The 27,399-nt window shown below is 43.0% G+C and overlaps 1 protein-coding gene and 4 non-coding genes across 5 annotated transcripts; all 5 read right to left on the reverse strand.

Annotated features, from left to right (window-relative positions):
- Positions 1-803: 803 nt before the first annotated feature.
- NOP58 (NOP58 ribonucleoprotein) lies at positions 804-26,326 on the reverse strand. Its single transcript, XM_075153471.1, has 15 exons — positions 26,085-26,326; positions 22,550-22,626; positions 20,752-20,804; positions 18,790-18,914; positions 17,616-17,752; positions 16,363-16,427; positions 14,926-15,060; positions 13,899-14,044; positions 12,839-12,965; positions 12,012-12,175; positions 11,142-11,276; positions 9,825-9,886; positions 7,165-7,298; positions 1,904-2,025; positions 804-1,143 (listed from the first exon to the last, which is right to left on the reverse strand). The coding sequence occupies exons 1-15, from the start codon at positions 26,127-26,129 to the stop codon at positions 1,087-1,089; spliced, it is 1,584 nt and encodes a 527-aa protein (XP_075009572.1). The 5' UTR covers positions 26,130-26,326; the 3' UTR covers positions 804-1,086.
- LOC142083962 (small nucleolar RNA SNORD11) lies at positions 12,593-12,678 on the reverse strand. Its single transcript, XR_012674196.1, has one exon. It is a non-coding gene; the product is annotated as a small nucleolar RNA SNORD11 (small nucleolar RNA).
- On the reverse strand, positions 13,738-13,821 carry LOC142083963 (small nucleolar RNA SNORD11B). The gene has a single exon (XR_012674197.1). It is a non-coding gene; the product is annotated as a small nucleolar RNA SNORD11B (small nucleolar RNA).
- Positions 15,685-15,772, reverse strand: LOC142083966 (small nucleolar RNA SNORD70). The gene has a single exon (XR_012674200.1). It is a non-coding gene; the product is annotated as a small nucleolar RNA SNORD70 (small nucleolar RNA).
- LOC142083965 (small nucleolar RNA SNORD70) lies at positions 20,392-20,480 on the reverse strand. The gene has a single exon (XR_012674199.1). It is a non-coding gene; the product is annotated as a small nucleolar RNA SNORD70 (small nucleolar RNA).
- Positions 26,327-27,399: the final 1,073 nt, after the last annotated feature.

Consider the following 27,399-nt stretch of genomic DNA (forward strand, 5'->3'; position numbering starts at 1 on the left):
TCCACTTACACTAACAGATAAGTAAGCCACTGGCAGTTAAGTACCGAGAGCTGGTCAACCAGCTGTATTCCACAGAAAAACACCAGCCACGCTGGCTGCAGTTACCAAATGTTATCCAGCTAAAGACACTGCTATTTTGTTTAGGTAATAGTCTACCACTATACCCAGAAAAAAACTTTTTCATATTAATTAATAAACTGAGTGATAAGCATAGTCAAATAAAAATTGTTTCCTTTTCCACCATAAAGCTTCCAAGAGCTTTAGTGTCTTGATCATATGATGCTACTTCAGTGCATCTGTAACCCCTACAGAGAATGGCAGAATCGGCAAATGGCTGGTTTCTGCTACTAATACAAAACACTTGTCTTTTCAGCTTCATTAGCAGATAGCTGAATAAGTAATTTTGCCTTGGGCTTTTTTTTTTTTTTTTTTAAATAAAGTGAAGAAAGTTGCCACAATCACCACAGAAGCAATTTGGAAGTTAACTTATGTTACCTCAAAACATCCGTCTGAATCTTGTCAGTCAGTGCAGCAAAACCAAAATGTTTGAAAGCTGATTTAAAAAGGCTTTCTCAGGAGAACTACAGCGCAGACTCAATAACGCACCTCAGCTGTTCAACGCATCTTTGATATTATGCAGTGATATTTATCAATTTTATGGAAAACTTATAATATTACAACCTTTGAATTCTTTAGAGAATAAACTGCACAGAACACATGTAGAAAATTTTTTTGCTGATCATTCATTTAAAACAATACATCTTAAAACCAGCAAACAAGTTAAAAGACAGAGGCATAAAATCTCCATAAAAATGTTTTTATTCCTTGTCAGTGGAGACTGTATATGAAAAGAGGATCTATTGTGAGCTGTTCAACAAAAGAAACTGCAAAAAAACAGCAATCCTCCTAAGTAGCAGAGACACCTGGGTATCCTGTTCCAGGGCAGAAGACAGTTATCAAATCCATCTCCTTGCCCTCTCGCAACACAGGGAAGTTACAGTTTTCAGCAAGAGGCTAAAGAAATTACGTCAAGAAATGCTACTCTGAAGCAGCTGTCCAAGGGCCAACGTTTCCCCCTGCTCCTCCTCAGTCTTCATCCTCATCTTTCATTTTCTTCTTTTTCTTCTTCTTTTTCTCTGTATTCTGCAAACAAACAAATGTTGCTATGAACAAACCATAATGGAAAGCAAAGCAACACATGTAGCTAGGCAACCAAGCTCACACTCGAAGCATCACAGCAGCTGCCATGCTCAGCAAAGCACAACCCAAGAGATGTCCCCTTCCTCTATTCCTAAACACACTCGATGTTTACAGCACGGTGGGGCCAGTGGGCAAGGGAAGCTGTGCTGCCTGCCACACTGCTGGCAGCTCAGCACTGCGCTCAGACTGCTTCAGGCAGCGTAGCTGCTCTAAACAGAAGGGAGAAAATGAAATCCCACGTCAAGAACAGGATTCCAAAACTGAGCAACTAGTTTGGTTTGGTCTCGTCCACTCTACCGTTGCTTGGAGACATCGAATGATGCTTCATCAATTCAGCAGGTACAGCCTCTGCTCCCTACGAGTCCTGAACACTAGACAGATGCCTGCGGATCAGCACCAAGGGACACCCTCCCCACTAGAAAAGACGTAGAAAGAGAGAAGACTCAAGCTGGGGGTGGGCAGAGGAAAGGAAGGGAAACACTCCTGCTACGTGGAGGCATTACAGTCACAAGTTTCCCAGACCTTATTTTGTAATGCAAATAATCTTGGACATTACAGTGATGGCTATCATGAAATAAAGTTACTAGAGTACCTTGCATACCATAGGCTACACAGATAAGAATATTTCACCCCCTCCACTCCGTATGTTTTGGAGAGAATCCATTCCCATAAAGGATCAGGTAGCTGTGCAATTCTGCCTCACCTCAACTGTGGGGCTGGTGGGGGGTTCCTCACTCAGTACCTCCTCTTCTTCAGCTTGCTTTCCCTTATCCTTTTTCTTTTTCTTCTTTTTGACAGGTTCACCATCTTCTACAGTTGTCTCTTCTGTACCACAGAAGGAAGAAAAATGAAAGGCAGGTTGTCAGTTATAGGAGTGTAAAAGGCAAAAGGAAAAGCCTTCTATGAGATGCAAGAGGATGCAACGATGATAGTAAGAATGCAAAATACTGAATACCACACTGCCCCTTCTTTTCATCTCTCTACACCTATTTTCTCTCCACTTTGCCCTTACCTGCATGACTACTCCCTGCTATAATCAAAATATACAACTACCTAAGATATAAGTGACAATGTTCAGACAGCACTATTCACATCTCCTGGTACAAACACCACTCCTATACACTGCTCCCAAAGTTTAAAACAAGCTTGCATGTTTTCATTTGTCTGCCAAATTATCTTCAAGTACTCTTTCTGGAAACAGACTGTCCACAGTTTGGCAAATATTTTCACCTGCATCACAAGAGCAGTGGAAGGACTCTAAAATCCACATTAGAAATGCGTTCAGCCAGCAGTAGCTCGTTTGCAACTGATTTCCCTATTTTGATGTTGGAAATTTGCTAAGAAGCAGACGAGTTTTCTTAACCGTTTAGACTGGCAAACACAAAGATCTCTTAATGCTGAGCTAACATAAAGCATTTAATGCAAAAGCAGAAACTCTTTCCTGTCCTGGAAGACAGGAATTGAATTATTTATATAAGCTGAGAGGAATGTTAACCCAAGGAAAGATTTACTAATGCCTTCTTACATTTATTTTTCAGAACTCTTCGTCAACAGCTGGCCTATCTAATCACAGTGGTAAAGGCACTATGACTTACCACTCATCTTCTGGAATACATATCACAGTCTTAGGAATCTCTAGGTAAAGAAACCAAGCAGAAATCATTACCAAGCTGCCTGGCTACTGCACAGGCTGTTACTGGAGCATACCCAAGTTAAATTTATTTGCACGACTGAGTCAGTGCTGGATACCAAGTTTCTCAGTATGTAGTACTCATGAGTAAGTTCATGACGTAGCAACCACAGTCCTTCAGTAGCTACAAAACTGAGCTGCTGAAACCAGTGGTGTTTGTGGTGTGTACAGTTGCTACTGGAGGTGTGACTCAAGAAGTAATTTTCTCACTGTACTCCCCCCAAAAAATGAATCAATTTCATTTTGAAGCACACTCACTTACCACTTACAAAAAGAACAGAAACAAAACCAGTGCAATTATAAAAAACCGAAAACACACAACCTCCTAACATCTTGATTGTACTTTGTCACAAGTTTAGTTCCTCAAGGCAGCAGAAGGATTATATGAGTCAAAAATACACTTCAATCTTTGCCTCTAACATAAGCTTCAGACAAAAAAAATTGGCCTCAGGGTAAAAAATTTCTAGACATGTCTACAGGAAAATACAGCCAGCTAACACATGCCGTTTTCTGACATTAAAAAATGCCAGAAGCAAAACAGCAAAGGATTCCAGATAAAGGAACTGCTAAATGTAATTGTAAATGGATTCTGCCATACACATCATTCACAGTGAACAGTGTGCAAGCATAAGGCATTCAAAACACGTGTAAAAATAAGTATCCTCACCTCCCTATGTATGACACAGGCAAATAAAAAGTAGCTGAAAAATAAGCGTAAACTACATTAAAGCCATACAGTAGAACAGGAGCATACGCATCACATTTTGCTATGCGACACATTTTCACTCAGCTGGATTGATAAAGCTATGCATTTTCAAGCAAAATGTTGGGTGGTAACCTTGGAAAAATAACTTCTTGTTATTACCCTACATGTTATCAAGTCTGACACACCAGGCAGTGGAACCTCTCACAATTTACAACCGCAGATGATGCGCCGTGCATTCATAGGCACTGTCACTTCTCACAGCTAGCAGCAAACACCTTCCTGAAGATTTCAGTTCCTGCTTTCTAGCAAAGCTCATCGCAAGACTTCACGTATTTGTACCTAGGCAGAATGATGATAAAGGCTCCAGGGGTGCTGGTCTTTTCTCTCTGGGTGCAAAACTTTTAAGTCACTCAAGCCCAGTGGGGTTTCTTTGTGATACACAGCAGCGGACAAGAAAGCCAACAGCTCTTACTATCAGGCACTGAGGCACAGAAAGTAGCACCCGGAAGAGCAGTTTGATTGATGGCCCTGTGCAGTGCTGGAGATCACTCATTTTCCACCAGTTTTCTCTGAGCTTTTACACACCAGCCTGATGTACCCTCCCTCCTCCACACGATGCTCCGCATGCACAGAATCAAGTCACATTGCCTATCAATAAAGAGACCGTGTCATGATGTTGCTGTCATATAAAGCTTTGTGTCCTGCAGGGTTCACCCCATTAATTTAAGACAATATTTTTCTTTTCAAGAAAGACCTTTCCAAGTGACTACCTGCTACTATATCCTGATGCTTAAATGCAAGCTGAGCGCTTCACTGGGGGCACTGGCTAGCCTTGGTGGTGGTATGCATTCTGTCTAGCTACATTAAACTTCAAAGACTGTAGTCACAAAAATACCTGTCCTATTTCCCTTCCCCCACCATTAAAACAGGTTTTAACAAGACAACTCCTTAAGTGGATTATAACTTGTTTCAGGCATTATCCTTCCGCTTGGTTTCTTTTTAGGTGTAAAAGGTGAAACTGGTTTGAAGTCATGCCTTACCCCCAAGCCCCCTGGCCAGTTCCTATTCAAAGTACTGCCATACATGCATCCCAAACAAGGAGAGAGAAAACACCACACATCTTATCTTGCAGTAACATTTACATTTCAGGCTAGCACAATTCAAAATACTGTCCCCCTTTACTACAAATACTAAACAATAGTTTGACAAATCACTTTTCAGTGGCAGTTTCCCAGCTTATTCCTGTCCCTTACCTTCCTCTTGTAATACAAACTGGATCAAAATTGATCTGGCTGAAGAATTCCTTTCTTCCTGGACTGCTGTTCTACCACCCCCATTTATAATGCTGCAGCACAAACAGCATGGAGAAGGAGGGGGCAGACTTCTTGCACAACACTATGTCTGGATGTGTAACCTCTGACCAGGGAAAAGCTTAATAGAGCACTGCATCAAAAAGAATAGAGCCAAGAACAGAAGAAATTAAAGGCTCATGCATATTCAAGTGAACATGCGACATAAATCTTAATGCTGGGACCTCCTCTGCACTCTTCTGTGTATTATGGAACTTACTGAACTACTCAAACTTCTCGGACCACCACCCCTCTAGCACGCTGTGCAGTCATACTAACTACACTGGAAAAGAGCAAGGTCATGGTCTGTCTAGCCTGTGTCAGGGAAATCCATGTACTTTGCTGGGTGGCCAAACACAAGAATTTGCAAACATAGGGGCAGTGCTATTTTAAAGTGTACAAGAGGACAGGCTGAAGGGATTCGTTCTGCATACAGGTGACAGGAGATAAATAAGCTCTCTGAAAACACTTCTTCCATAATCTGAAGGAACTGGCACGGTTAGTTCTAATGCCCAAGTATCCAAATAAAACGACCCAGTTGATATGAAGAACTGCAAAAAAGCAGGAGCTATGAACCACACAACCGAAGGATGCCCTGTCTTTTCAGAAACAAAAGATCCGAATCCTGTACTTCAGGTTTTGGGAAGTTTTTAAAAAAAAACAAAACAAAGCAGCCAGCACAGATTTCAGTAGTCAACAAGTATTCTGAACACCATCTACTGCTCAAATAATTCTTGGTAGCTCAAGGATACCCGCTAAGCTGCACCCAACCCCTAAACCAGGAGGTGTCAATGCTCAATAAAGCAAAGGAAGCAAACACAAGCAGGTTTTGTGTATAAAAGCATGAACCATTGAATAATATATTTATGAACAGAAACATCCTCCTCACACTGGAAGAGACCAGGCTGGAAACAAATGTAATATTTCACCTGCGCGCAGCTCACACCCGCGAGATGTCAACACTTGCTTTGATAATGCAAGGGAAGCCCAAGGGAACAATTCTGAGACTACAGTAAGTGAAGTTAGTTCAAAAGATTATCAAAAGCAGTAGCTGTGAGAACACCCACATTCTTGAAAAAGCAAATGGGCAAAGTTCAAGCCTCCAAAGTACTCATGTGTCCTTGTCTCATTATGATAAGTACAAGAGAACAAGCTGGGGCACAGATCTCAGCTTCATAGCACAAAGGATTCTCCCTCCAGTGTAACTTTAATTCTCAGCTAAGTTTAAGTTCCTACAAGCTGCTCCATCCATGTACACAGACACCATGAACCAACCAGCGTGTGGAAAGATCACACCTCAGCATCAGCTGAGCATGTAGAGGTACAGAACCAGCATAACTACACTCTGACACTCTAGAACACAGCAGCACAGCCAAGGGCAGAAAGGGAAGGCTCTGACAGCCCTCACCTGCTGCAGGCACGGGTAGCTGACAAAACTTGGGAGTAGCTCATGCCCAGATCTGGCTCGGGGTCTCACAGAAGTGACTTAAAGTCATCTTCCTTTTCTTTTTTTTCCCCTCACAAGTTACACCCTGGGATACTTGCACTATCATAGCAAGTATTAGGCCAGCCATTTAGAGGTGCTGAAGTGCACACTGGAGAGAAGAAAGAGAATGTTTCTTAAAATGAACCATAATATAAAACCAGATTATTTTGAAGTTGCAGTCCAAAATCTTTCTTCACACAATAACTTATCACAGAAGGAAAGAACAACTGTGGCCATAGTTCAGTTTTAGCTCTCCAGAGGAACAATTGTTCATGTATTATGTAAATTCAGACTGAAATTTCCAAGTGTCATTTCATCTCAAATTCTGACATTCAATGGTTTTATGTTGAAACATGCCAGAAAACATTTCTATACAGAATAAAACAGTATTCTTTAAAGAAAATTGGGCAAGTTCTGGTTTTACAAAGAAGAGCATTTTTTTTTCTTCAAGATACTGAGGCCCACCAAATACAAATCCACTGAGCAAGAAATTCTGCAAGAATATGAGTACAGTTTTGTTTTTAAATGTTCTTATATGCTTACAACTATTTGAAAGCAGATATTTAAAGTAAATTGACTGCAGTCCTGTGTCAGTCCATAAAGGACTTTTTTTTTTTAAAATACACTGTCATACCCAAGGAGAATAACCAGGTGTTGTGGCTGGCTGTAAATGTTAAGCCCCACTGCACGATGCACACAGCGACATGCCAGCAGCACAGATGCAGCAACTAACCTTTCATCTCTGCTTTGAACTTCTTTGCTTTCACAGCAACCTCCACGTCTTGTTCTTCCACTTCCTGAATTTTGCGTTTCTTTGAAACAGCAGGAAGCGTAGAGTCACCAGATGGGTCAAATACTCTTACTTCACTATAATGAAGAAAACAAGTCAGTTTAAGTAACAAAAAGAAGGGCTAGTCCCCAGGTAAGTTCCTGCAGTTGAACATAAACTTTCCAGCACAACCTCCCAAGAATATTCGCAAATCAATCTTGCTCAGCTAACAAAGCATCTACAGGTAGCGAGGCCCTTTCTCAAATACACGAACGGTTCATCAGTAATCACAACTACAGGAGATACCCCACGAAGTACAACTGATCAAGTCTGATCTGAACAGAAGATACTGGTTAAGTAAGAGTTTGGGTGTGGTTTATATCTGTTCAAGGTTCTACAGAGAAATTACCCATTAGATTGATCTCGCTGCCTCTGAAAGCCTTTCTATCATAGTTGTATATGGTCACAAACACATAGCTCCCCATAGTTTAATCAGTCCATATAAGCATACCCTAAGGGTAACATATATACAGGATTAGAAGTAGCTTTACTTTTGCTTTTTCTGCCCTGCCTCTCCACCATTACGTTCACAGGGCACAACTCACAAGGCAGGGTAAAGCTATGGCTCATCTCTGTATCACTTGTATCACCGACTTACGGGACATGCGAATCTGTGTCTGAAACTGCCTCTTCTTGAATATTGCATGCTCCTTCGTTCAGTCCCAAACTCCTCTACAGGCTGCAGAGAACCAGCCACCCATGAAACCCTTTAGCTGGACCTTTTCAGAGGCAGTTGAATCATCTAATAGCAATGAAGCAATATTTTTCGTACCCATTCAAAACAGAATTCCTACTGAAGGAGAAAGGAGTTTTAAAACAGTAAGCCTGAACTATTCCCCCCTAGCCACATTCTGAGCATCCGAACTTCTCTAAAATAGGAATCTGAAGCAGCTACCTTGCATGGGTTACAAAAGCAACGGAGACTAGTGACTAGACTGGGAAGCATGTGGTAAATGGTAGCAGACAGTACCATCAATTCATCCTCTAAGCATCAGAAATTATTCTTATGGGTATAAACACTGCATATTGCTTTACAGAAATCGATTACGCAGCCTTTTGCAAACAGTGGACTCTACTTCAGTTAAACCCAGGCAAGAGCTCACTGGCTTCCTTGTCATTGTCAAAATAATACTAATAAAAAAAAAAAAGGCAAATAAACATGCCAAATATAGGTAATGCACTCTTTCACATCTTCTTTGGAAAGCATACTGAAATGCTTCACTTGAACCTCACATCTAAAAACTACCTCACAATTAACTTCTGAAACATTACTTTGATGTAGCTAATTCATACAGGATCCACAGTTCCATACAAGACTAAGAGATTCTTGCTAATCTCCTTAAAACACTAGTTAGCCCTTCAAACAAGCTCCATAAAGCAGCAATACTGCCATTTTTGTACCACAAGGACAGTCTGACAGGGGCTGAATCAGTTTCCCTTTTAGGCAGCCAGACTAAGCCAAACAGCCAGGAATTACCTTCAGTCTCTCCCCCAAGCCTAGACACGTCTGCAGAGGACGTCTAACAGCAGAAACATGTCCTGGCAGGAATTCATGACTCCTCATTTCAAGAGGTCAAAAACCTGCACGCATGTTGTCTCCTCAACACCCTCCTCCCTAAGCTACCGCCTCCTTACACGCCCTGACGCTCCATTTACTGACACTGCCTTTTCAAAAGCTGCTCCAGAAATCACAGCCATTGCTACACTTGAAATGCCTAGCGTATGGAAACAAACGTTACAGCTAGGCTTGAGAAAGATGTTTGGGGACTGCAGATGGGTGCAACAGTGCTATTTTTTCCTCACAGAACTAGCACCCAACCCTGGTTTTGCTCACCACTTGCCTTCTCTACACCGAAGGTTCAGCAAAATAAGCAGGCCAAGTTAAGCAAGAAGCCTGCAACCAAATTAAGTGAAAAACCCAGATGTCACAGCTCAGACTAATAATAACCTGTTCCAATCCTTAGATGTTCAGCTGTCCCAGTTGCAATTTACGGTGTCACTTTGGGCACCAGAAACTTCTCTAACAGCGTCCAGAGTACAGACCCTATCTACTGCTTAAGATACGTATTACTTATTACATATGGGACCTAAACAAGGAGACGAAGCTTTGCTCAAAACAAGTGGTGCTGTTTTCTTTTCAAGAATAAGACTAAGTAGGTCTCTAGGACACCTCCATGTCAAAGAAATTAATTCAAACTCCGATTTTCTCAGATTTAATTTTTTCAGACTTGCATTAAATAAAGCTGCTACATATTAACTCCCCAAACTGTTCAGCTTTTCGGGCTCATGCTGATAGCATCTAAATATACTTGTTATCTGATGATGTCAGTAATTTACTACTAGAAAATCAGGACTGTTTATCCAGTTCACTAGCTTTACCACAACTGTAAAATGCGGGAAAATGGAAATTCCCATTAGCAATGGGACTTGTCGTCAGTGTTTAAGAGCACAGAAAATGTTTTCTGAATCTTTAGTCAACTCAGCCCACAACCAAAGAGCTTCTCAGAAATAAAACCATGGAGAGTTATTTATACTCAGCCAAGCTGAAAGGAAAAGCTACTCACCTCTTGTTTTGATACTTGTCTGTCCTGGCCAAGGCTTTTCCAGTGCCACTTATTCTTCTTATCTACAAGAAAAATTTAGAAGTGAAAAACAAATCACTCATAAGGAAAACAATTCACAACACAAGTTCTACAGTTCTTGAAAGGAATTAAAAAGGGACAGATAGACATATATTATTGGTCAGGCTCTTGTGTACCTGTATGAGTCTTACATCTGGAAGCAGAATAGTGACAGGCAGGTAACTGGGGTGAAAAAGGCACGTGCCTTTCTAATATTGCTCTTCAAGAGCCCAATTCAATTAAAGGGCATCTAGAACTGGATCAAACATACCACAGCCACATGACATAGAACATCATACCTCTAAATTCCCAAGACCAGCTCAAATTTGTGCACACCTTCTTTTTTTTGCAAGGATAACTGCATGTCAGGGCAGGTATCACCCTATGCCTGGCACAAAGCCAACCTTAAAACCACAATACAGGCCCCAAACTGGATTTGAATTAAATTTGTGCTTGTCAGGTGATCAGTTTGTGTTTTGGTATTAACATGTCTCAATGCCTTTGTTTTGATGGGAAGCATCACCTCCCATGAAATGCTCAAGGAGGAGCAGGCAGGTTTTTCTGGATTTTTCTTTTTTGTTCTAGCGATGCCAGTACTACAGCAGTAGTATCAGATCTTCTAGCTTGGAAGGCTGAACCTAGTCATCATTTACAAGATCATGTGCAGCAGGCATGCCACCTAAAAGAGGAAAGTGAACCCTACATTATCCCAGCATGCTGTGCCAATGGCAACAGATGGAACAGCTGGTATAGAGAGGCAGGGTATGCATTAGGTGACAGCAAAGCAGCAATTTGCAAAATAACATCTCGCTTTAGCTACAGAGAAAGCTCCTTAAGATTAAGCATCGACAGTGTTCAGATTTTGGGGAACCATAGTGGAAAACATGAGGGAAGGAGAAAACCCAAATGCTCTTTCTTCTAAGGTGAAGAGAAAGAAGCTATGAAGTAATAAGCATATCTTTGCAATTAATACAGAGATGTAGTAGAAGGTAAAGGTATGATTTATTCATCTTGTTCAGAATCAAGTTTTTCAGTATAATGTAAATGAAGACAGGCATGTAAACAAGAAAAACTGACATACAAACAGATGCAGCCAGTTTACAAACCCTACTGCTCCAGCCAAGGTTGGGAGAAATTACAGAATAAGAGCAACACTAGATCACACAACTGAGTGAAGGGAAAAGGCTCAGAAAGCAGTGTATCAGAAAATCACACCATTAACAAGAATGTCAGCTTCATGCAGCCCTCTGCTAGACTTACCCCTCTCTCTTCCAAAAGCCTTAGTCTCGTCTCTACTTTTAGTCTGTTCTCAGCTCCCATTTCGGCACTGGTATTCTCTCCAAGGGCATCATAACGAATAGTCAAGGCAGTCTTAGCTGCCAGCATTCGAGAAATCTGGAAAAGCCGAAAAGAATATTAAATGCTAAGACTTAACATAAGGTAATGATTCACTCTGATCTGGAAGCCACACTGACAAACAAAAAGAACAAAGTAACCATTTACTAGCAGTGTTTAGTCCAAATACAATTAGTACATCATTCTTTTAACATGGAAATACTGTTAATGTAACACCTTATTTTCTTGATAAAGAGGGAAACATCTGAGACAGCAAGTTAGTGATACATATCTCACTTTACCCCAACCTTTAGATCAGGTTAGTTTGAGGTGTAATTTCCAGCTGGATAGCTTTCTCCACAATTCAAACACATATTCATCCACCTGCATTATAAAAGCCTAAGCTCTTTAAAAGCAATCCACAAAAGTTACTAGCTTTAGCACAGCAACAAAAGTCCGATTTTCAAGCAAGACTAAAGCCTGTAACAGCTTAGTTTACTATCACGTAGAAGAAAGTAGTAACATACCCCTTGAGAAAGCCAACATTACATCATAACTCGGCAGGAATTAATCTGCTATTACTCAGATGTGCCAAATGGACAATCCCATTCGCTTTTTCCAACAGGAATGAATGACATCCAAAGATTTGTGGGACAGTGGCATTTTCCACGTAACCATGAAGCAATACACTAAAGCAAGCCACGGAAAGAGCCTCACTGCGAAGCTCAAGCCATCTCATCGACAGATATTCATATTCTGGAAAAAGCCAAGGTGGTAAACAATTCTGCAACTCACCTTTCCTTTGTTTTTGGTATTGGTTTGTCCCACTAGGGAAGCATGATAGATAAGGCCAAATTTAGGTGTGTCCCGTTTAGTCTTCAGTGCTCTGAAGAGTGCCTTCTCAGCACCCAGTAACTGAACTGTTGAAGCTGGATGTTTTGCCAGATTCAAGAGGGAACCTAGAAGGAGGTGACACAACCATAGTAATTTGTCAGAGGAACAGCTAGAGAAGCAGGAGGCTAGATACCTACACTATTCAAAAGTAGGAAGCTCAGAGCTATCTATTTCTACGAGAGCTGCTTCATGTTAATTTCCTGAAGGACAGGTAAGCCGTTTCAGTCTTTCATGCTTCAACGAACTCCGTTTTGGTTTGATTTCAGCAACAGGAAAGAAGGCTGACTCAATAAAACATATTCCACTGGAGTAATGCCTACTCCTGACAAAGTCTGGCAGCAAGAACGTGTCATCACAGACCTGCAGTATAGATAACTGAAACAGGGCTGCTACCTTGAGCCAGTCTGACTACAAAAGCCTAATGCCAGTTTCTCAGCATTTTACCTCGGAAGTGACTGGACTATCAGCAGGAGGCTCAGTAAGTGTCTCAGAAGAGGTAGTGACTTAAGTTGCCCTCATATTCCAAAAAGAATTCAGGCCAACTGAGAACTTCGTCATCACAGACTACTACCAAGCTCATGCTGGTATTCTCAGATTCCTCAAGAGCCACCTTCCTCCCTGAGGAGGTTCATCAGGGCCTTGCATAACGGTTTTAGCTGACCAGCTCCTCAGAGCAAACCTCTGATGAGGTCGTCTAAGCTTTATTTACACTGATCAGTGTAACCCACCTGCATGAGCAATGAGCCTTGCTCCAACCAGTTCACCCACCATGACAGTGAGATTAGGAGCAATGGCCATCATTCTGTTCTTCAGGTAGTCGTACAGCTGTGTCCGATACTCAGAGATTTCAATCACCTGGCACAGAGAGAGTTTGGTTACAGGAATCAGTATTAGCTGACTGACAAGTATTAAGAGCTAAATATATTGAAATGAGGAAGTGCTGAGAATTCCAACGGAGACTAACAAAATGCAAAATGGACAGACAGCCATGAGCCAGAGTTATAGAAAGCTTTATATAGCGCATATTTCCAGAGCAGAGCTCCATCCACAAAGTATATTGGATCTGTATTGCTCATTCCCTTATGCAACTTATTTTCTCAGCAAAGCTCCTGACAAAGGAGCTGACAACATGCCAAAGACAGCGAAGCAGAACAAAAATACTTAGTAAGGACATTTTCTTTAGGACAAAACCCTGGAACATTCAGTTTTCACATAAATCTTTGCCGCCATTCTCTTGAAATGGGATAAATGCTCTTTACTTGTTCCATACAAATACACACAATTAGAATGTACATAAAAAAGCAGCCTGGTCTAGACCAAGAACAGGAACTCACTACTCCTAACCCTGCCACTCCCTGGTAAAGTCACAAAGGGATCCAACTGGCACCGCTAAAGTCAGAGGGAGTTCACATACAATCTAGATGAAAGCAGGATAGGGCTCCTAACTCTTCCGGGGCCTCAAGTGCTCCACTTTTAACCCAGGGTTTATCACCTAGCTTCAAAAGTGACAGATTAAAAAGAGGCTATACAGTAGCATTATCTTAAGGACTTAAAAGCACAATGATGCCAAAATTCCAACCAAAAGACTGCCACTTTCGGAAGACTTTGTGCAGACATCAACAGTCTGAGATGGCTCAGATGAGGTAGTGACTGTGCACCCTCATGTCTGTGCATCAGGAGAGCAACAATATAGGAATCATCACTGCCATCACAAAACCTTGGTAGAAGAGGCTCTGATATGGCTAACTAAAGTGGTGTTCCTATTGCTATTCATCCACGTGTACATACCTGATCACAGAGATGGATTATGTTGTTTATATCTTCTTCTGATACTTCTGTCCCCATGGAAATCTCGGCAGCAGCCTTCACATCCTCTTCGATCTCCTCTGGCAGGATGTCAGAAACATCCGAGGAGGCAAAATTGCTTCTGTCTCCTGTGGGGGACAGATGAAAGTGTGTTTGTGCTGGGGGTGAGATGAACTAGTAAAAAAAACCCACAGAAACAAACGAAGATAAAAGGCAAAAATAACAACAGCAGGTCAAGTCTGCCGTCATCCTATTTCAAACTCGCAAAATATATGTCAATGGTCTGACTTTGTGTTTATACTGAGAATGGTTGGAAATACTAAATTTGAAACTATAAAAAAAGCCTTTATTCTGTATAACTACATACTTCACCTTTTCAGTAGCTGCTTGCTGCAAAATTTCAGTCACAAGATTACAAAGGAAGAATTCCAGGAAGCAAGCAGTCATTTACCACTAACCAAACCTATGTAATTCTTCCTACAATTGGGAAAAAAGCTCCTTTAAAACCACAAGTCTCTCTCTGGAGTGCAAACTTCATTATTAAAAAAAAAAAAATCACCAATACAAAGCACATGCCTAAGAGGCGAAGCATATTACACTGGTCATTCTTTCTGCTCTTATGAATAATTATAAAAGTTGTAGTCTCCAAGAATACCCGCAAAGAGGCAGCAATTCTCTTTACATCAGTTTTTTGGCAGCTAATTTCCAAACTGGTCTGCTGACTAATTGTGATTCTAAGAAGATATGCTGATGGTCCATGAAGAACTGACTGGTGATATGGTATTAGCTTTCTCTTAAGCTTCAAAACGGTAAATTGCATCAACATACAGGTGCAAGCACACACTACTTTTCTACTGGCCCTATTTACACTGCTGCTGAAGGCAGACTTGTATACAGGGTCATGACTAGCTGGATGAATGAGTGAGTCGCAGGTCCACAAATCAGTGCCATTAATGCACTGCATACGAACATGCAGCATTCTCCAGGCTCAGGCCTCCTTATTACTCACCAACTTTCCGCACGCATTTACAATATGTTAGGTTATCTGTGATGATTTTGCCCAGTTCAGGGAAGTGCCAACCATACCATTCCCTACAGCGCATGATGTAGTTATTCAGTTCTTTGTCCAAGTCATCAAGAAGCGCTAAGAGAAAGAAGAATGAACTTTTTTTCTAAAAAGGTAATCTAAAAATGGAAAACTCTCAAATCAACAAATTTAAATAGTGTAAAGGGAGATAAACTGAAGTATTTTATCCCATAAAGACTGGAATGAAACATAAGCTGCAGTACACTAGAAGTCTTGACTTTTCAGAGAACTGCATAATCCCAGGCATAATATTATAGAAATATTAGAATTCCCATGAGTGTGGCCTGAAAGTTTCATCACTGGGACTGTCTTGGACAGACTCCTTTAACAGCTGCAAAGCACATTCCCCTGGAAGGACAGCAGCAGCCAGTTATTCTTCCTCTCAGGCAGCCAAAGTGCTACACACGAGATGGATGCAAAACTTAGCTATACTAAACTTCAAGGAAAAATGTTTTAATGGTGAGAAACTGATCTTGTATTCAACTACTTGATTTAAAAGATTGTATGAAGCCCTTTAGTTGCCTTTATAATATAAATATACCCAACACAAATCCAACAGGCTCACAATTTACCAGATATGACCAATAACCGGATTTACAACATATGAGTGTAACACCCACAGCATATATCGCTACAGAGCCCTGAGGCTAAAATATTTCCGCTAACGCAATAGCAACATTCCCATCTGTTGTCTCAGTGGTAGTGACGAAGGAACTGAATTAAATCATTAATTTCAGCTTAACTATGTTTCATCATTGACAACAGTCTGGGAATTAATATTCCAAACAGGATTCCTCACCACTGCTTCACAGCAAGCATGCTGATTATGATGTGGATGTCTTCAAGGAAAAATGAGGAATGTGCTTTCCTAGCTGTGTTTACAATTTCAGTCTGTTTCCCATTAAGAAAGCAAGAAGATGGAATGCAGCATTACACACTGCAGTGGGTTTTACATGCCTAACACAAGAGTCTATTTCTACATTGCCCTCTATGCAAGATACCACCAAAATGAAGGGTCAGAAAATCCTGTTCTGTGAGGCCCATTCTCCCAACACCACTCAAAAGGGAGGCATGTTGGGAAGTGAAGTCCTCAGAGGACTGAACTAACACTGCCTGTATTTCAGCTGATCTTTATGCTAAGAAAAAGTGGACGTCAGTTTACTGTATCACCCTAAAAATGTTCCTGCTTGTGGAAAACCCTATCAAGAAAACACACCTTATGCCTAGCTGAACACCAATGCCCAACCTACTGACACATGCTAGGAGGAAATTGACAGCTATGCTTTTCTGTAACCAATGTAAAGAAGTCAGCTATCCTAAGCCGAATCCATTAATAATTTAAGCTCTAAGTATACTTACAAATTGCCTGGATAATCATGGTATCTACTTTATCCGGGCTGAATTTCAACTTGTATCGGGAAAGGCTGAGGAGACAGAAATACAGTTTCATCAGCATCCTGACATCCTGCCACAGAGTATGTCCCACCTGTTCCGATTTTACATGAATATAGCTGTCCATACATTCATTCATACCAGCTCCGTTTTATGCCACTGACTGCTCTCGGCTGTGGCCAGAAGCCACATTGACACAAGTTTCACAACAGCTCCGACACGTGTACATGCACATACTCCATGACCAGGGTGAAAGGGAAAGTTAAGGCTATCTGTACCACGTGCAGCAGACTGAACATGAGTGCTGTGGCAGGAAGTCGGCTGTTGGTTTCTTTCTGCCTGGTTCCCCACAAAAAGTATTTGTCAACAGCACTTCCAGTTCTGCAGCGGCTGAAGGCAATCCACAAAACCGTACCTACCCAGCAGCAAATATCAGCAACACTAATGTGAAGCAACAGAAGAAACTTCCTGGAACAGATTCTCACTGTCTGAGAAAGCCCATTACCATCTGGCTTTAATGTATGTTTAAAATTTCTCAGTATGCTACAGTAAAAGACACTTGATATCAATGAGGACTTGCATCTTCAAAGTCCTTTTTCAATATTAATGCCCATTTTCTAAGCAAACACACATCTATTTTTAAGGAATTAGCTAGAGTAAAGCAGTTCCCTAACTTGCCAATGGCTCATGGACAGCACAAGCTCATGTCAGAATATGGATTAAAAGTTACTTATGAATGAATGCTTGATCCCATCCTGATCCAACAACTTTGTATTTAACTACTGCTCCACTAAACCTAAAAGGCAGTGATAGCAAGTTAGGAAGACAACTCTGCCTTTAACATTTACATTACGTATTATATGGGTATTTATTCTGGCATAAGTCAGCAAATTGTGATCTTCACCTTGTCTCTCAGTGGCAATGGAGTTTTAAATGACCCATTTGACTGCTACAGAAACATTTGAAATCAAATCCTAAAGTACGTAACATGCAAAGGAAAGCTATCAACTTCGGGTGAAGATGAAGCCTTCCCCTAAAGAGTGGGTGCAAACTGGAAAGCCCTTCCTTTTATAAAAAAAGATTTCAGATACAAATGTGTCTTGACTTACAAAGTATGAGACCATGTCATATACTCAGAGACACTTCAAGCAACATAGCATAGCCAAGGACACAGAAGCGGGGCAGACATGGGAAGAAATGGAGCTGTTCTAGGAACTCACCTGTGCGCCAGACCCAGACACATAGCTGCCATCTCTCGAGAAGGGAGGCCTGTAATAAGTCCTTCAATCTGTGAGCGAATTCCTCTCATCAGCTCTGTAACCATTGGGCTGTGTATACAACTCAAATTCAGCTTGTCCTGCAGGATGGAAATCAATGGTCCAAAGTCAGGCACGACAGTGACATTCCTCTAAAGCCCTTCTTCCAGTAGCCTTATCTCATTATACCTGGTTTTCTCACTGCAATCTTGTGATCACACAATGGTTTCAGTAATCTTTGATGCTCAAGGTAGCGACACTCCCAGTTCCCCACACAGTAACAATTCCAGTTTGAAGAGGACATTTATAATAAATGCTCTATCTGCTATATAGACACTGGAACCAAAGATTCGAGTTTTTGCAGATTACTAGAAACAGTTTGGCCACAGAGAGAAAATTAAGAGGTAGAGGGTTGCATGCTTTGGGTCTTTTTCAGAGAACAAAGCTGAATAATTAGTTCAGAGTCCTTGGTATTCACTTTAACACTAAATCCTCCTCATTTTGCAGCCTACACCAGTCTCCTAAGACAGCATGAGGAGGTGGTCAGAATAAAAATCACCGGATCAGGGGACAATCAGACACGAGATGGGAACCTGGTATTTGACATGTAAAGAGACACTGGAGAAAGCAGTCCACCTCTGCTGTACTTCTTCCTTCCTCCGGTAGGCAAGGACTGAAGGATGTGCACAACTGCTTGTAAACTGAGGAAGGCAGAACAATGCCTACTCCCAACAAGACAGTAAGTCATCACTCTACGATTGCTGCATCTGTTAGTGAGGAATAAGCATGTCTGCCAGGCTGTTTTTTTGTTTGGTTCCTCTCCCTGCCCCTTCTTCTGGATGGAATCATTAGGGAAATTAATTTTTTAATCTACTGGGTTTCTAATATTTAAGAGAGAAATCAAGCAAACCTGAACACCTCAGTACACTTTTACCATATCATTCACTTATGTACTCAAGACGACATCTTCCCAGTATACAAGCAGTACACATTTGATCATAAGGATTAGATATCTTCCACACTGCAAATGCAGCATTGGCAGCGTAATCCATTTCTAATAATTGCAAAATCTCTGGAACCTGACTATAAGATTTCAGTAGCATGAGACAAAAGGAAGAATGGCAAAATCAGTTATCACCTTTATGACACCTCCAAGTTTAGCATCTGCTACAGCCAACTGTTCATGGGCATCTTTTGCCACTATCTTCTTGAGAATTTTCTTCAAGTTCTTGCTGAGCTTGCCTTCTACAAGAGCTGTGGATGCTGTATAAAACGAAAAGACCAAAGATGCAGTTTCTTTCCCCTCCTAAAACCTGTGAAGATAGTACTCCTAACTTGGTAGTTTTATTTTAACTGCCCACAGCAGCTCTAGTCCGAGCTGCAACACCACTTCGCCATGCAGTGGCTAGAATTGAAATAGAAGAAAATTATATACTTGCTCCTTTGGAGGCCTGAATCAAAAACCCTTCTCCCAGTTGCCTCTCCTTTCTCCATGTGGTTTCAGTTCTATTTCTGTCAATTTTGTTTAAGGATATCTACAAACATATGCTTCAGATATGTTTAACATTTCCAAGGCAAGGTTATATGGGAACATTTTGTGTGTTATTTAATTAACCAACCATTTTCCAGGTCCCTTAGTCAGCAACCATGATATCCTAAATTGAGTAATGGCTTATTTGCATCCTCTGGTGATGATAACGTACTATCTAAAGCCCAACAAAGAATGATGCCAAACACACTGACTGGGCAGTCAGACACAGACCCTTTTAATATAGCAAGTAGACTGAAGAATTTTAAAAGGACTTTCTTCATTCTCAAGTATTAATAGATCTGTAAAAACTTTACAATCCCACACAATGTATTTTAAGCAGGCACTTATACAACTCTCTTTGCAGGTCGGCTCTGTGCTCCACTGAATTTCTGTGATTGATGCAACATCTTCATCACAGTAAATAGAGCAGAAGCCAGTTATTTTTGATTTCCAGAACCTTAATGAAATGCAGGGTAAAATCTAAGTGCTATACTGAGTTTCCTCTCAACCTTTCTACAACGGAGATAAGTTTCCACCTTTCAAGCCAATAGCTCCTAACCTACTTAAAACAGCCACATACATAGTCTTCCCTTCAAAATAAACGTGTCTGAATAATCTCTCCCATTTCACAGATAAGTAAACTTGAAGCAATGTAGTAAAAGTTTTGGGCGGGTTTTTTTGTTGTTTTGTTCTGAGAGTTTGGGTTTTTTTTAAATCAGCCTATCTATACATGATCTGAATCCAAACCTATGCAAAAGCAGCATAATCAAAAAAATATGCCAGGGAGAAGAATATACAGCAGCTTCAATCTCAGTTGTTTCACTTGCATCTCATGTATGATGGTAGTGTCTCTATTCTTGTTTCCTTAGCTTCTTTTATAAGCTATCCCTACCACATCAGAGTATGAAGATCTGTTCTTTAGTCATAAATGTGACCTGGAACATCCACCTACTGACATCACACAGCACATTCAGCAGTAATAGTCACACTACTTCTGAATGATTAGCTAGAACTTTTGTCATTTCTGTCCAAACCAGTCCACAGCATCAAGCATTTAAGTGTTGAATTAGTAAAAGTTATTGAACATTGTGTTTAAACTCCTGAATTTATTTTAAGTGGAATACAGGCATTTTTTTAGGCTGAAAAAACACAGGCATAATATGCATCCATAAAACAAGGGCAGTTGTAATAATATATGTACTCTGATACCTGCCTGTTGTCTCAGTGGTAGTGACGAAATGTTGACTCAAATCAGTTATATTCAGCTTCAACAAGAATCCATCATTGACAACAGGCTACACCTATCAGTCAAAACCTTCTACATGGTGCTTATTAGTGAGCTGCTTGGGAAAATAGCATGGTAGGAAAAAAATAGACTTTATTACATCTCTACTGCACTATAGGCTGGATGGATGACCTCATAAAAAAACAAAACCAGTTAACTTTGAAAAATTTGTAATTTAAAAACTAAGCAAAGAAACAGAGCAAGGACAGAGGTAAAGTAATGAGTGAACTAGTGCATGACAGGGATTTTTTTTTTTTTCCTAAGAATGGTGTTAACTCACTTACCAGCAAGTGCTTCTGTTGTGTCCTGAAATTTTTCAAAGTGTTTCAGCTTTACTCTACAGAAGAAAAATATAAGTGTGTAAACAAATGTACATAAATCGGGTGCTAGAACCATTTTACTTTTTTTACTTTTTATAGTTCCCCTCTTCTCCCTAAGACTGCAAGAGAGCAGAGATCAATATCCAGATCCTCAAAAAGAAGGAAGAGCACTAAACCTGCTGATTAAGTTTGAGCCTGATATGACTTTTCAGCTGGGTCCCGCAAACTTTATTAAAAAAAAAAAAAGAAGGAATTTTCCTTTAGTATTTCTAGGTCCAACAAATCAGAAAACCTAAGCCCCTTTTTGTTTTGTAGTTCGTATTTAAAGACAGACATCATCCATTTAAATTTCAACACTGCACCCTGATTAACTAGGTGTCACTGCTGATTGACTGATGATAGCATCTTCCCACTCATCTTTAAAAGAGAACCTTCTGCCTCCATGGAATGCATAGCCTGCACACATTAGATTTAACACGCTTTTCAACCAAATGCATCTTCAGAGACTTTAAAACTGAACTGATTCATTGTCCATGAATCCTCAAGTCCTCCCTTGTAATTAGATGTTACAATACAAGTTCTGAGCTGAGCTTAAAACAAACAGAAAATTCTTCCATGCCCTAACTGCCGACCAGAGCCAAAAATCATATGGACAGTGTTTAATTCCACTGTGTCAGATCCTTAGGCCCAGCTTCCCTCTCCCCCTCACATAGTCGGTGGCGTTGATATCTAGAGTAACAGTTAAGAAGCCATCTCAATCCAGTAAATTCCTTGTCAGGGACAGGCATTTGACTAATCCAGTTCTGATTAACCACTGCTCTTTGTGAGTCAAGTATCTGCAAAGGAAGCAAGGTCACAGATAAAGCTGAATGCTTTAATGAATGAGTTAAGCATTCGCAGAGCCCAACAGAAGCTCCAGGCTTATGCTGATGCCTTTTCAGAAAGGCAGAAGAGATTGGAATTACTTTGATCAGAGTAGAGATCCATTAAGAGCTACATCCTGTCTAGCAAGTGGCCAAGATGATGTTTCCAAGACAAGATTAACACCACTACAAACAGGCAGATGTGGGATATTTTGGCCTCTCCTCCTAATACTGTTACAGAGCAGGATAAATCCAAATCACGAGGCACAGCTTGTTCGGAAGTATCCGTTATAACCAAAGCTGGTTAGAAATCTTCCAATAAAAACACCCTAGACAAACTTGGAAGGAATCCACCGTTGTTGCCAGCTTTAGGGCAATTTGCTAGAAAGGCCAGCTTGGTCAGTGGACACTGCAATCCCTGTGCAGCTACACAGTGGTGCTAACACTCACTGATGGCACAGGCAACAGCAGTCAATGCACAGTGATTCACATGCTATTAGTTTCAGCTGGATAAACTTTTTTTTTTTTTTTAAAGAATTTCCTGTGAGCACAAAAACCTGTCATTTCAGCCAGTTCCAGCATTACAAGCTTGGATGTTCTTGTCAAAGCATCCAGATCTCCTTAAAATATTGTTCAATTCTTTGCTTCGGTGACACATGGTAATGACTTCTGCAGCTTAATTACACTGCAAGGAAAGAAAAGTTTTTTCTTTCACTTTGATATTCCATTTTAAGTTTCTCTGAGTATCTAAATTCACGTTATCATTGTTCACAGCTTTCAGGTTTTACCATACTGAAAAATAAAAATCGGTACTTCTTTCTGAACGTCAGATGTGCATAACTACAGGCAGTCATGTCCTTCCAAAAGCCAGGCTGCTATCCCCACATAAAGCTGCTTACATTTTGTTTGCTTTTTCAGGAGTTTCAAATTCTTTCCATAAACTGTCAACTTCTTGGAGCTTTTTCTCATTCAGAACCTGTAGAAGAAGAAAAAAAACAAACGAACAAAAAACCACAACTATATTTAAAGCACTTTTGAACAACCTTCAACCCTGCATTCAGCAGAGAAGACCTGAAGCAGATTTACAGTGCATCCAATCACCAGAAGTTAATACTGATTGAGTCAATAAACTCAATTTTGGTGATCTCCAGTTTCATCATTCTCTCTCAGCAGCTTTATCCTATTAATATATACACAATATTACAGTGTTTTTACTTTCAACTGAATTACAGGAGTTGCTCAATAATGGCTGGGTCCTTCTGAAGCTGCACATTAAAGCAAAACCCTCTCCTTGTTTATCAAAACTGGTCTTGCTCCACCTCCTCTGCAGGACTCATTCACAACCCCAGTGACCCAAAACCAAACCTACCACTACTTTGGGAAAATACAAACATGTCTGGGACGCCTAACAGGAAGGAGTGATCCCACAAGTTATTTTCATTAATCTGAGCTAGCCCAAGGAAGAAAGAGAAAATCTCTATAAAGACGACTTTTCACCACAGCTTGGTAACCAACTGAGCCAAGAATTACCTAAGAGGCAGCAATGGCTTAATCCCATCTCTGTACAAAGGGGATCCCCCTCAGTTTTTAAACAGCACAAGATTAACAATTACACCCCTAGAGCCTACACGCATTTCAGAAGATGCAGAGTGTACTGCAAATTCCTAGAAAAGTGCTCAGGGGAACAGCACAGTCAAGATCTTTACAACATTATGTTCTTTACACCTCACTCAAAAATCTTGTGGTTTTGTCCCCACAACGCAAATGCAACACAACTGCAATTTGACTCTGTGCAGTGCAGAAATCGTTCTTGGGATGAGATTTTGCTCCCTTGCAGATTTTTAAACCCCGGTCAAAGGAGGTTGTCTTTTTTAAACTCAATTAATAGCTGAGGAAATAAACATAGTAACTTGTTTTCCACAGGACTCTGAGGCACAGAAAAACTGCGGGGCAACTCTTCCTTTCCTCAGCCTGCTGATTCTTTCCTCCAATTCATCTTTCCTACCCTGAGGCCTACAGAATTTCCAGCCTCTATAAACAGACGAGGGTGCATAGAGAAAATTAAAGACACAGAAGCTGCTAAATCAAGGTTGTTAGGATATAGATATTACATGCCTATGGATATTTTGTAAGATAGTAAGACTCATTGGAAAAAGTCTTCCAAGATCTAGAACATGGCATTTGCCCTTACTATTCAGTCTGTTTGCTCCTCTGATGGGAGCAACACCTACAAGGGAATACCTGAGAACCACACAGCTTGCAGAGGACAACAGTTCTTCATCACCAAGGCATAAAGGCAGAGCAAGTTATGCTGGCAATAGACATCTGTGGGCACTGCTGAAAAGGGTGACCATGACTGTCTCCCAAAATTCAGAAGCACAAATTCTGTCTAACCCTCAAGTAACTAAAAAAAAAAAAACAACCCCAAACAAACAACCCCTCACCCCCCCAAAAAAACAAGCAATGACAATCTTTAGAGACTGCTTTAAAAAGAAAAAAGCTAAACTCCGCAGAGAATATTTTGATACAGAATGAACATACAAGTGTAAAAATGACACAAGTTTGCAGCTGAACAGCTACCCTGTCTAGGAAAGGAAAGCTATGTGATTGAAAGCCTTGCCCTGCAGATGTGCACCAAGCCTGGGGCTCGCCGTATCTGGCCTTGGCAGCTGCAAACAGAATCAGCATGGAAAACCAAAGCTTGTCTCAAACTATATTTTAATAAAATACTACTTCTGCTCAGTTGCAGCAGACAGCTGTCACCTCTCCCCCAGTCCAGCCCAGACACCACTTGCAGCCCGCTGTCTTTCCCACGGAGTAGGTGTGTAACAGCCTGCCTTGGAACCTGCTCCTGGAAGCCTGGTGCCCTCTAGCCGCTTTGCACACACATCACAGCCAGACCCCACGCCCCAGCCGGCGACACCCGCAGCAGAGTGCTGCGGCACTTCTGCGGAGAGACTTCATCACTTCTCTCTATGCCCCTCCTCCTACCTTTGCTTTATGCCTACCCTGCTTTCAGAAATTAAAATATGGGTTATTTGCAGCCCCTCCTGGCTCCTGTGAAAGGTTAAAAGGCCCTGGCTCAATGCACAAGAGGTTTAAGCCTACTCAAGACGCAACTTTTTTTTTTTAGTAACTTGGAAGGTGCAGGATGCTAGCCAGCACGAACACCCAGTGAGCAAAACCTTCAGGGAGACTGCTGTATGTGTTAGTTCCCCAGGTATAAGTGTTGGGGAGCACAGAACAGAAGCTATCTGCTTTTAGAAGTACTTCTGTCTTCTCCCTCAGGCTTACATCTTGAAATCCTCCTTGCCTGAATTGCACAGCTGCACCTCAACGAGGAGGAAAGGTTTCAGGGCAGATGAAGTAAACATAGTGCTCTGTAGAGCACCAAGGGTGTACTTCTGCAGCAGGCTAGGGCAAAAGAAAACAGCACCTTGCTTTCTTTGCACCTGCACTTGTGTTCACACGAGCTAAACACAGAAAAAAAGACTAAGCTGGGGGGAAAAAATAGAAATGTTATGATCAAACTCTATGAATAAGCTGATGGAACTGTACAGGCATCAACATTTGAGCAAGAGAACAGGCCAGAGGAGAGCATGGCACTGTAGCAGCTCTAGTTTAGACTTGTTCAAACCACCGTGAAACTGCAGCCTTTGAGCCACCTCATCAGAGGCTGGCAGAGCCCTGTGAAGCGGTCTGTTCCTCCCAGCCCACCTTCTCAGCTGAGCGAGGGAAGTCAGACCACACACTGTACCTGCAGGCAAGCTCACCCCGCCCGCCTGCTCAGCCAGCCGACGAGCCCTGCTTGTGCAAACACACTCAGGCCAAGGCACCCTGCACACCCGTCTGGGAACACGCTGCCTGCCTCCCATGCGCCCTTTCCTGCATCCACAAGGTTTTGTGGCAACATCAGCCACGAGAGCACAGCTAGGAAAAGAAAGCGGACAACGTCCCCAAACCCGGATGCCTCCAGAGACTCCAAAAGGGGCACGGGCGCACACCCTCCTACTAAATCCACCCCGACGGCTAGGAGGAAACGAGCGCCACGGGTGATGCTCGGCAGGACCACCGAGGAAGCGCCCCTTCCTCCCCCCAAGTGCCTGCAGACTCCAGCCGCAGCCCCTTCCTCGCGCCCCGGGCCTCCCGCACAACACGGCCTCTCTGCTCCTGCCCGGCCCCAAAGGCACGGCGCAGGGCCGCCGCACCGAGTAACTCCCTGAGGAGCCGCCCGGCGCGGGGGCACTCGCTCCCCCGTGTTTCCCTGCGTGGGCCCAGCGCACGCCCGCCGCGCTCCTCCTCCGGCCCTCAGATTGCAGGAGGGCAGCCGGCCCCCGCGCTGAGACCCACCCGGGCGGAGACGGGCCGCGGCCGGGCGAGAGGGGCCGCGGCCGGGCGAGAGGGGCCGCACCCAACCGGCCCCGCACACCTCACCTTGAAGATGGCGTAGCCAGCGGCGGTCTCGAACAGCACCAACATGGCGGCGGCAGCGGCGGCGGGCCCGGGGGTGCGCAGCCACGTGCGACAGCGGACGGGACCCCCGGTCAAGCACGCGCGCGCCGGAAGGGGAAGTGGCGGCAGCGGAAGTGAGCGCAGCGGAGGGGGAAGCGGTAGGGCCGCCTTCCCCTCGCGCTCTCGCGAGCCACGTGGCGGGCGGCGGGACCACGTCGCCGCGCGCGGCGGGCGGGGGCGGAGCTTGTCCTGCGGCCGTTAACTGCCGTTACTGCCGGTCCCCGCCCCTTTGCAGCCCTCCCGCTGTGGGCGGCGCTGCCCGCCCCGGGGCCGGTCGGTGGCTCGGTGTCAGCGGCCCCGCTGCGTCGTGTTCGTGAAGGTTCGAGCCTCTTGACGTAAAAAACCTTCCCTGTAAGCGTTCGGACGGCTGCCCGGTGCGCGGGGCGGGCCTCCGTAGTAGCCCGCCCGTCTGACGTGCTAGTCCGGCCGCTGGGTACGGCACCCGCAGCAGCCGCTCGCCATCTCCCGCTTCCTCGGGAGCTGCGGGCCCCTACGCAGCGCCTGCCCGGGCCCGCAGGCGCAGTGGTTGGCGGTGGGGCGGCCGCTGTGACTGGGAGCGGGTCTGCGCTCGAGGGCTCGGGTGCCCGGTTTGGTAGTTCTTGTTTCCCGAGTGAAGCCTGAGGCGGGTTTGAGCTGGTGGCCCCGGGTCGGGGCGCTGCATCCAGCCTGCCTGCAGCGCCGGGGTTCACCACGCACCGGGGTGGATCCCCTTCTGCCCCTGCCGCGCTCGCCCCTCGGGCTTGTTCCCAAGGCCTCGTCTGCAGATCTTCATACAGATAAAATTCTTTTCCGTAAAGAATTTGTTGCGACTAAGTGCAGTTGTGTGCATTTAAAAGATTTGCTTCTCCAACAGAGAAGTGCCAAATTACATGCGTTTAAAACACAAATTTTAAAGGCTGCTTATTTCTCCACCCTGCTGCAGCGTTCCCAGGATACGGGCATTTCTGCTGGGGGAAGGCAGAGGCCGGAGGCGGCTGGAGCCGTCCGTTTGTGCCACCTGCTGGTTTCTGTCTTGGCGAAGCTGCTGCCTCTTTGTGCGAGCTGCTGCCTCTGACCTACTTCTACGCCTGGGTCCAGGCCGTACCGAATAATCGAAAAGCTGCGCGCTGGCAGAGTACGGGCAAAAAGCGCCAGTCCTTGCCCTGATAAGTTCCCACTGATTTCACATTGAGGGTTACCCGCACTGAAAATAGAGGCAGAGTTTTTCCTGCCCGCGGGAAGAGAGGCTCCAAGCAAT

The sequence above is a fragment of the Calonectris borealis genome, chromosome 6, assembly GCF_964195595.1.
Source record: "Calonectris borealis chromosome 6, bCalBor7.hap1.2, whole genome shotgun sequence".
NCBI lineage: Eukaryota > Metazoa > Chordata > Aves > Procellariiformes > Procellariidae > Calonectris > Calonectris borealis.